General features: G+C 39.0%; 1 protein-coding gene across 1 annotated transcript; it reads right to left on the reverse strand.

Annotated features, from left to right (window-relative positions):
- Positions 1 to 1,171: 1,171 nt before the first annotated feature.
- LOC144256293 (protein SLFN14-like) lies at positions 1,172 to 8,967 on the reverse strand. The gene is made up of 4 exons (XM_077801452.1): positions 7,911 to 8,967; positions 6,439 to 6,567; positions 4,820 to 5,537; positions 1,172 to 1,997 (listed from the first exon to the last, which is right to left on the reverse strand). The coding sequence occupies exons 1-4, from the start codon at positions 8,965 to 8,967 to the stop codon at positions 1,172 to 1,174; spliced, it is 2,730 nt and encodes a 909-aa protein (XP_077657578.1).
- Positions 8,968 to 10,422: the final 1,455 nt, after the last annotated feature.

A 10,422-nucleotide genomic window follows, 5' to 3' on the forward strand; every position in this document is an offset into this window, starting at 1 on the left:
AAAAGGATCAAAGAGGTGCAAAGGCCTCTCATAGACAAGTTTCAGGCCAGCAGCAGTGTGAGGCTGTGTAGCATACATGAGTGTATTGACAGGTGTAGAAATGAATGTAAGCAAAGTGTGTATGTGTTGCGGTAAATGAGGGAAAGACTGGAGGTCAACCCAGAAACTTTAGAAATTAAGGGGAAAAAATTTCACCTAGGCAGACAGTATTGAACAACTAATGGTCCTTGGCATTCTAAATTTGAATTAGTTTATAAACCTGACCTGCATAGTCCTTGGGCTGAAAATATCTTTATGTTAGAAATGATTGCAATATAACAATAGATATTTCAATAGTCTGATGTAGCCTGAGTACTCCTTACATTTGAGTCAGATTACTAGCTCCCCTTATGGTAAAGTTCTGCTCTTATAATTTGGCTTCCTATGCTATTGTTGAATGCACAGATTAGCAAAAGCCTTTGACCCAACTTGTTACAGCAATCCTCAATGTGAATTAACAAAGTGGCATTTTGATTCATGCATTGGTCTTGGTTAGCATAAAGCCATCCCCTAGAGACTGATCTAGACTTGGTGCAAAGAGGAAATCAAGTTCTGAACCTGTAAAGCTTGAGATCTATAAACATATGAGATGCTAGCCCAGGTGCCACCCTTGAGACCCAGTCAAAGTAATTGGTCTGGAAGACACCCTACCACCCCGACAAAATAGGCCAGTGAGGTGCATTAGGTTGGGGTACATTAGGACACTGGAGGTGTAGTTGAGGGTGTGGTTAGGAGAGTCACTCAGGGCACATCATGGGAAGCCTGGAGAACTGGCTTGGTTTGAAGGCTGTGGGAACTTACAGGAGGTGTGCTAGCAGAGGATGTCATAAAAGCAGTTCTCTGTTGAGGATAAACTGCTTGCATGACAGAACAAAAGCTGGATTGAGTTAGGAAGACTGGAGACAGGGGATCAATCCTAAGTCTGCTGTAATTGTACAGGGAGGAGAGGTGGACCCAGAAAAAAGCAGTGCCACTGCAAGCCAGGCTCAGCCCCAAGAGACATTTCTGTGGCTCCAGGCCATACTGATGTGCCTTGGTTTCTTTACATATAATATTATAAAGGAACAGCTGCCATCTGTCAAGGAGGAAAGCTCTGCTTTTTCTGGCTCCCTATGCTTATTTATAATAATTTTCAGAAGGTTGCCTTCTTTTCATAAAGGAGGTAGAGGTGTTTAATGGCTCTTGAGGCAAAGCAGAGCTTATGAAATTTCTCAGACTGGGAACATTCTGAACTAATCCCGAACACGATATTTCTCTCCAGTCCTGAAAACTGCTGAATACTGTCTAAAATAATATGATTGCCCCCAACACCAATGGCACCGCTAAATAGAACTTCTGTTGCTCCATGGTCCTTAATTGCTGTAGGCAGTGCAAGCTTATAGCGTCCTGTGTCCTCTACTCTCTTGCACAGAATTGCTACATCTTTGGGCCTATAGCCACATTGGAAGAGGCTGTGACATCTTTCTACCACATAATTTGCTATTTGTTCTATGGTTAGGTTAGTCTTGGTTTCAAACACCCCAGGTAGAGCCTGGGCAAACATTGCTTCTTCATAGGATGCTTCTTGGAATAATGCCAATGTGTCCAGAGACATGCTGGAGGGAGGGTTTGCTTTGATCATCTTCATTTCTTCTTTCATGACATTTGCTATTTCCAGAGCACAGTGGATCCCGTCGGTGATTGTTTTTCGAGGAAACTGAGCAGAAGGATGGGGAAGGCCATTGTCATCTGCATGATGGACTTGGAAAGGGTCCAGAAAAATCCAGAGGATCCCATGGTGAAGGTCTTCACTTCCAACCACCTTCACCTTAGGGTGGGTGATACTTCTAGCCTTCAAGTACCAATCACCGTATTTACTGCAGAAATTCTCAGTCTCATCCATCACTATGTGTTTAATCTTTGGGAACTCCCCTTGCATGAAGATTTTCTGGGTCACAGCATGGAAGGTGGTTTTTTGACTGTAAGGATGAAAAAGAGAAGAGGGTTTCAGACATATAAACCAAGGGAACACTAGCATTCATTACTCAGTGGATTGAAATCAGGCTAATTCTCTGCAGGCAGATTCATCAATTCAATAGTGTTATGAGTAGTGCAAAACTGCTTAACTTACAAGCTACCTGATAGATAGAATGCAGAATTTTACACACTCCTCTTTGGGGTCATCTAGTTAAATATGCACGTAAAATTTTCATTATTATAAAATAAGTAGATTTTATTGTTTCTATTAGAAGTCCATTTCTACTGCTTGACCATCTTTTTTAATATTTATTTATCTTTTTATAATATTTATTTTTTAGTTTTAGGTGGATACAGTATCTTTATTTTATTTTTATGTGGTACTGAGGATCGAACCCGGTGCCTCAGAGGTGGTAAGCGAGCACTCTACCACTTGAACCACAACCCCAGCTCCACTTGACCATCTTTTGAAGATGAGATCCATTCAGCTAAAGGAAATCCTCACAGTAATTTGTACCTGTTACTACCATTTCTTTGCTTTCTGTCTTTTTTAGGGCTGGAGCATAGCCTTCTAGAGGCATATCATAATCTTTATAAACAGAAAAGTAACACACTAATCAAATTCCTCTAAAGCAAATTCTATTTCTTCACTTACTCATAGAACAAAACTGGAAACTTCTTTAGGTTTCGGAGGCTTTTTCTCTCAGATCAATGTCTCTTTATGTTGTAGCATATGTATGTATGTGTATAACTATATAATTATAAATATGTTTGTGTGTGTATGTATATAATCTTATATACATATAACTTCCCCTTAACAAATTTGGTTATTTCTTTCCTTCTCTAATTTTAATGTAAGTAACAGTACACACTCCTACAGATTCCCTAATTTTGCTTAATGCAGTCCTTTTTTTCTCTATGCCTTGATCCATAACTGTTCTTCTCTTCCAGTTTGGACTGTTGTGAGCGCTTGAAGAAGTGATTCTTAGCTATCTCTGTATCCCATCACCCCCATCCCCCTAATTTGTTGAATTAGCCATTTAAAATTTTTTGTTATTGTAGATTGACACATAACCTTTATTGTATTTGTTTTTATGTGGTGCTGAGGATTGAACCCAGTGTCTCACACATGTTAAGTGAGCACTCTACCACTGGGCCACAACCCTAGCCCTGAATTAGCCTTTTGATAGGGATCTTTAAAAAAAAAAAATATATATATATATATATATATATATATATATATATTGTACACGAACACACAGTATCTTTGTTTATTTTTATGTGGTTTTGAGGACCAAACCCAGTGCCTCACACATTCGAGGCAAGCATTTTACCACTGAGCTACAGCCCCAGCCCTTGACAGGGATCTTTTTAAAACTAAGCCATAAAGCTTAATAATGAATACAGTCCTGGAGTTGTGGCTCAGTGGTAGAGTACTTGCCTGACATGTGTAAGGCCCTGCGTTTGATCTTTAGTGCCATATATAAATAAATAAATAAGATAAAAAGATCCATTGACAACTAAAAAAATAATAATGAATACAGTCCTTAGCAGAGTTCACAGGATCCTTCATAATCTTGCATCTGCCTCCCTTCCCACACCAACACCTACCATATACCCCCTGCCCCACACTGCTCCTGTCAGACCTATCACTCTGGATCTCTGTGTCTCCATGCTTTTGAACTTGCTGTGCTCTTTGTTTGGAAAACACTCCAATTTTATTTCTCCTACTGATTTATTAAGAGTGTGCTCCCTCCAAACAACAACAACAAAAAGTGTGCCCCAGAGTCTCTTTCACCAGAGTATTTGCTAATATTCCTACCACCTGTTAAAATAACCATATCTTTCTTATACTAATTACACAACACTTATGTTGTTTCTTTTTAACAACAAAGTCTTTGATATACTTTCCCCTCTAACACTGCTCCTTACAAGCAGGCTGAAAAACTCATACATTTAATATATAAATGGTACTCAAAAGATTTCTTTTTTTTCAAAAGCATTTCTTGAATATAGTAAACCAAATCAAAAATCAAAATGAATTTGCCCTCATTGACTGAATTGTATAATAACCAATCTATATTATTGAATTGGAAACTAGAGGTTTAAATTAGAATTAATTTTTCATGTTTTCTAAAATTATTGATGTAGAGCAAGATGTTATTTTAAAAGTCAAATTATATTTAAATTTTGAGTTCCTACTAAGCACAATGAGTAATCTTATGACTTTAAAATATTATCAAGCAAAAGGTATATTTTTTTAAAAAATAGCCAGATGTGGTAGAGCACACCTGTAATCCCAGGGCTCAGGAGACTGAGGCAGGAGGATCAAGAGTTCAAAGACAGTCTCAGCAACCTATCGAGGCACTAAGCAACTCAGTGAGACTCTCTCTCTCTCTCTCTCTCTCTATATATATATATATATATATGTATATATATATATGTATGTATATTTATATATATATATATATATATATATATGGCCTGGGGATGTGGCTCAGTGGTTAATCCCCAGTTCAATCCCCTGGGTTCAATCCCCAGTTTCAAAAAAAAACCAGATATATTAATTTCTACTTGTCATAGATTTAAAGCCACAAGTGTGGCTTTAATCCACGATCTATGGCTTTATAAATTTAAGTTATACATATTTGGCTTATTTATAATATGTTTAAACTTGAACATTACAAATTACCCATTTACAACTCAACTACCTGATCATTTGGATATATGTAACTGGTTTGGGCTCAAACTTCTGCAGGAAAGAGGCATCACAAAATCTTCAACTGAAAACACATTTTTAAAATTTAGTTGGTAAAATTCTTACATCACAAAATCCCTTAGGGTGACACTCTCACAAACATAGAGGATCTCTTTAGGTTTGCAGTGGAACAAGTTCTTCACTTCCTCCATGATCTTCATGGCTAGGGCTGTCTTCCTGGTTCCTGGAAGGCAGTGGATGAACAATTCCCGAGTTTCCTGAAGGCTCTTGGAAAGCAACTTGCTCTGCTCCTCTACAAGCAGGCTGAAAAACTCACAGCCCAGCTGGTCACTCAGAAGAGACCTGGAGCACAGTGAGATGACCACAAAGGCCTGCAGCAAGTTCTCCATTTCATCCACATTGGAGAGCCTGTAGGATTGGGGGTAGTGTACAAGATCTTCACAAGGTCTGCACTGTCTGCTGGCCAGGTGGATCACCCTTGGAATGATGCACATTTTCCCTGTGTAGCCACTAACACTTTGCAGTTTCTGCTTTAACTGACGAGCAGTGTTTCGAGCATATTCATACCCTTCAATCCAATTTGGCTCTATTAACACTGTGTAGAGTACCAGGGGGCTGTTAATTGCTATCAGGAGAGCATCGCACAGGACGTTCTGCTCTTTGCTTAAGCCAACATCATCAGCCCAGCTTCTAGAAAATATCACAATCGCCTGAGAACAAGGGCACATCTGTGTTTTCATTAATTCCTCCAGTTCTTTATGATCTGAGAACAGATTCTTACAGAGGGATTCGGGTTTAAATTGTACCATTTCTTCTTGTGTCACTGAAAATTTGAGGAACAGGAGTGAGTTACCAACATTTACAAAAGCATAACTAAGTATTCCCACAACATAGTAGGAAAGGATGACTTTGGCTATTGGTTTCCTAGTTGCAAAGAGAACATCCCCTTTTCACAGTCCAAGGCTACAGTCAGTCCAAGGACTCTTCACAGTCCAAGGCAGCTCTAGCACAAGGGAAAGCTCTTAGGGAGGGATCTTTTCAGAACAGCCTCCTAGCTCTTTCCTTCAACCCTGGATGGTCTACAACTGCTGGGAAGGAGCTCCTTCCTGCCCAGGACCTTGTACATGCGAGGCAAGCACTCTGCCAACTGAGCTATATCCCCAGTCCCCCTGTTAAGGACTTTTAATGAACCTGATGCTTTTGGAAAACTAAGAGCTTTCTTTCAGAATAGTGATTCTTAACCAGAGGCAACTCTGCCCCTGCCTAGGAGATATTTGACGATGTCTAGAGAATGTTTGATTGTTACAACTAAAAGGACGCTACTGGCATCTAGTGGGTAGAGGCCAGGAATGCTGTTAAACATCCGATAATGCACAAGGCACCCTCTTTCCCCCCAATAAAGAATTATGTGATCCAAATGTCAATAGTGCTGAGGTTGAGAAGGAGTTCCGGTGATCCCATATATACATATATGCATGTGTATGAATATATATATATTTCAGGACCATTATGTCTGTTTAATCTTATACTTGGCTTTCTCTAAGAAGAAAGACTTGGACCAATTGCTACTGATTTCTCCCAGCTGTTTTTTCCCCCCAGTGCTGAAGATTGAACCCAGGGTATTGCACATGCTAGGCAAGCACACTACCACTGAGCTCACCCTTAGTGCCCATCTTAACTTTACAAAACAAATAGTCTACTCAGCTGAAATCAAGAGGGAATACCTGGAAACAAACGTTGTTGCAGAACTCCCTTAAATTCCATGACTTTCATGGGATATGCTGGGCTTCTTAGGGCAGATGAAGTTGATGAAATCCGGTGAGTACTGCAGTCAGTAGCCAAACTGGGAGGAGCTAAACAATCACATGGAAAGTTGTTTTAGACAAAAATAAAGATCAGAAGTAAAAGAACTTTTTTTACTGCTCTTCCTATTGGACACATGTGATATGTATGGTGCCTAAGCTGCTGTCACTCTAACTCTGTCTCAACCAGCCTGCATGTCAAGAATGAAGTCTGGGGACAGCTGCAGGGGTCATGCACAATCTAACTCACTGTGTGCTCATCTTAGACAAGTCATTTCACTTCTCTCATGCCAGAGGGAGGTGATGATCCCTAAGTGTCCCTCCAACTCTAATGATCTGATTCCAGGTCATCTCTAAGAAGAAAGGGTATCTATTAGGGATCAGAGAAGGTTAAGTACAGGTTGATTTTATTCTTACAGTTGTTGTTTAAGTGTCTAATTTGGTGCCTGTGTGGGTGGGGAGGAAGGTAAATCAAACGAATTTAAATTCTGAACCAGAAAAAGGATAATCAAATAAAATTCTGTAATCACTAGAGTCTTTATCTGATGATCTAAGCTTCTTTTATCAAATTTGGAACATACCAACAATGAAGCCCAGGTAATAAGCTTAATTCAGTCTATAAGTCCTTTGTGGATTGATTAGGAATCACCAAGGCTGTAAGGGAACAAAACTCTAAGGGAAGTAATAACACTAGGGGTTCTCCTCCCCCATTTCCACCCCCTGTCCTAGGAACTTCTTATCATTTTCCCCTATTTGGTGGTGCCACAAATCCAGTGGTTTAAAGTATTAGCTCCCAGGGGTATTGAAACAGTTCATATTTGTCAAAATATGTTTCCCTTGAAAGTCTTAGTGCAAAGTAATTATTTTTTTAAAGGATTAATGGGACTAACCTATATTTTTTGTGGTTGTAAATAGACAACATGTCTTTATTTTATTTGTTTCATTTTTATGTGCTAAGCATCGAACCCAGTCCTTCACATACGGTAGGCAAGCATTCTGCCACTGAGCTATAGTCCAGCCCTTCAAAATCACTCATAAAGAGTGTTTCTCCAAAGATCATCTGTAGGCTGAGACTTTCCACTTAGAGTGGGAAAATCAGCCTGCAAAACTTTTTAAAGAAGCCTTAAAAGTGCATAAAAGGAAACTTTTACTAATTCATGATTGATGGCATACTAAAACTTTCTCCAAACGGAGTGAAATCCAAGTATTCCTTAACCTCAAAGAGTTCAGATTCTGAGTCTTTGGAACTAAATATGTTAGAAAAAGGACACCATCATGACAGAACCTTTGTAAGCAAAAAGCACATTTCTATTTTAATTGATCTATTTTAAAAGGCAGAGAAGGAAGCTCCTCCCTCCCTCCCTCCCTAGACAGTGACTCACTTCCCTCTTTACCTGACTGAATATCCAGCATCATGACCACCCATTGCTCAGCTGTCAGCCTTGTGACAGAATTGTCCCTCATGATCCAGGAATCTGGGGCCTCTGCAAATACTATACAACAGAAAGGCTCTACTTGAACCACACAGACATAACCAAACAGGACATCTTTGTGGTACACATTCAAGATTTTGGTAGTAAACTTCACCTTGGGCTTCTCACAACAGAAGTGGAATGTAGGCAATTTTTCTATGCAGTTTTCTATTTCTTTTTTTAGTAACTCAGGGTTCACTTTTTCTCTCCTACATCCAAACACTTCTTTGCTCTTATCATCGACCCCCAAAATTAGGTATCCCCCTTGAGTGTTGGCAAATGCGGAGACGTAATGAGGCAGCATCTCTTTAACCCGAGGTACAACCTTTTTGGTGGTGAACCTTTTAAACTCGACATGTGTTGACTCCGTAAAGTTGAGTTTCTCCTTATATGTGAGTTTATCCCTTTCAAAAAATTCCAAGGCAGACATCTTCATGTCTTCCTCTTCCTGAATGTATCTGTTGAGAGCTTTCTGAGGATGCAGCTTCAGCTTTGGTCTAGCTCTTGGAACTCCAGATGATTTCTCTCTGAGAAGCTCCAGGGCACTGCTGGCACTCAAGTTAATGGCAGAAGTCACGTCTCTCTGATATAAATTGGAGCGCAAGCTGCAAATCCTCAATGGGAGGCTGCAAACATTTGGGCTCCATGATTTCACAAAAATCAGGAGATTGTGCCCGTACTGCATGTAGTCAAGGTATTTCTGTGAACCTGAAGGAAGGAGCTTTTGGAATGAAGTTTCCAAATCCTGTCCCAGTCCATGACATTGGTAACTGTAGGTTTCATCATCAATCTCTGCTTTGATCACACCCCCTCCAGAATTTAACAGTGCACAAATAGCCTGGATGATATTTGAATTCTCAATTCTTTTCAAACTGCTATTGGTCATCCTTTTCCTGTTCTCTTCTCCAAAAGTCACTTTACCCACTTTTATGATGAGCTCAGCATAGTGCATTTCTAAATTAGTTTCAAGATTTTCCATCTCAGAAGCCTCTCTTCACTCTGAACCACAAGAGAAAGGCGTTCCTATACGTAATCAGGACAGAAATGTGGTTTCTATGTTAATGAGAATTCCAGAGATGCATATTTTCTTCAGAGCTATAAATTTTTGGAGATACATTTTAACCTTAGGAATAATTTTGCCATTACTGTTTTTCTAACAACTTTACCAAATATCTTTAGCCTTTCTAACAAAAATAAGAATATATAATAAGGAATGCTTAATATTTTTCCATAATAGAAAAATTATATTGCTGACATTTTCAGCCATTTCTCACTTAAAATCAGGAAACACCAACACTGAGCCCAGATACAAAGGGCACAAGTTAGCACAGGAGCCCAGATATGTTATTAGAAAATATGTGGAAATAGAAATTAAAATCAGATGCTCCTAATTATAACACAAAGGGAAAATAAAGGCAAGTAGTAGAGAACTAAGGGACTGTCGTTTTGGTAAGCATATATGCTGTAAAAGATCTTGTTATAAAAACAAACATAACATTTGGTATTGTTATGGGTTATTTTATATATTTTTAAAACCTTATTTTACTCCTGAAAGAGTGTCATTCAATATCAATGCAAACTTTTAAGCTTTTTACACATTCTTCTAAATTGTAAAAGTGTGTTTCTTCATAGACAGTGTGATGTAGGAGGGATTTTCCTTTCCTTCTAATAGTTCTGCCCTGGGCTATGGAAATCTCCAAGACTTTAAAAAGAACATGAGTCTTTGGGGCCTGGATATTAAATTGTGGTCAGCCCTTCTTTTGTTTCCTAGTCCAGAGAAACAGTCACTTGAATTGAAATTAGAGCTCTGAAGCCAATATTTCAGAAAGGACCCCTTCTGAATAATAATTACACAACAAAATATTTACTAACTCAGGCCACAAGTCTTCTTCTAGGAGAAGAGTACCTATCTCTTCTGCGTGATGTTTGCAAAACAACATTGTGGATGTTGTTTGTAGTAAGAGGGAAAAATCAGGCATCCAGCAGGATGTGTACCCTCCCCTGATATTAGGTTCTTCCTTGTTACCTTCTCACCTCCTTCATGCAAAACCAGAATCAACCTGAGGAACTTCTATTTAGTCTATGAACCTCTCTTATAAGCACCTGTAAATGTGGAATTTTATGGTTTCTTAGGGAAATTTCTCATGACACTATATTCATATCATAGAATCACAGCAGTTTGGAAGGACTTTCAAGATCTTCCAATTCGACCATCCAACTGATTCTTAAATTCCTTCTGTAATATTCCCAACTCCCAACAAATTGCAATTCAACAACTATTTGAATACCTCCAAGGACTAGAAATGCATTATGTTTAAAAGTAGTCCATTCTATTTTCTGACAGCTCTGTTAGACATAGCTTCCTTATTTTCAGCTGCAATTTGTCTCTCATAACTTTCACTGCTGGGACCCATAGCATGAGTCTCACTGAGTT

This window comes from Urocitellus parryii, chromosome 7 (genome assembly GCF_045843805.1).
Source record: "Urocitellus parryii isolate mUroPar1 chromosome 7, mUroPar1.hap1, whole genome shotgun sequence".
NCBI classification, from domain to species: domain Eukaryota; kingdom Metazoa; phylum Chordata; class Mammalia; order Rodentia; family Sciuridae; genus Urocitellus; species Urocitellus parryii.

Bases quoted from the DNA above. Each gene is read 5' to 3' on its own strand.
- LOC144256293 (XM_077801452.1), bottom strand. From the start codon at position 8,967: ATGGAAAATCTTGAAACTAATTTAGAAATGCACTATGCTGAGCTCATC. The intron at 6,568-7,910 runs GTAAAGAGGGAA...GTGATTGTTTAG, and splicing joins GATGCTGGATATTCAGTCAG to CTCCTCCCAGTTTGGCTACT. The intron at 1,998-4,819 runs GTAAGAATTTTA...TCATCCTTACAG, and splicing joins ACCCTAAGGGATTTTGTGAT to TCAAAAAACCACCTTCCATG.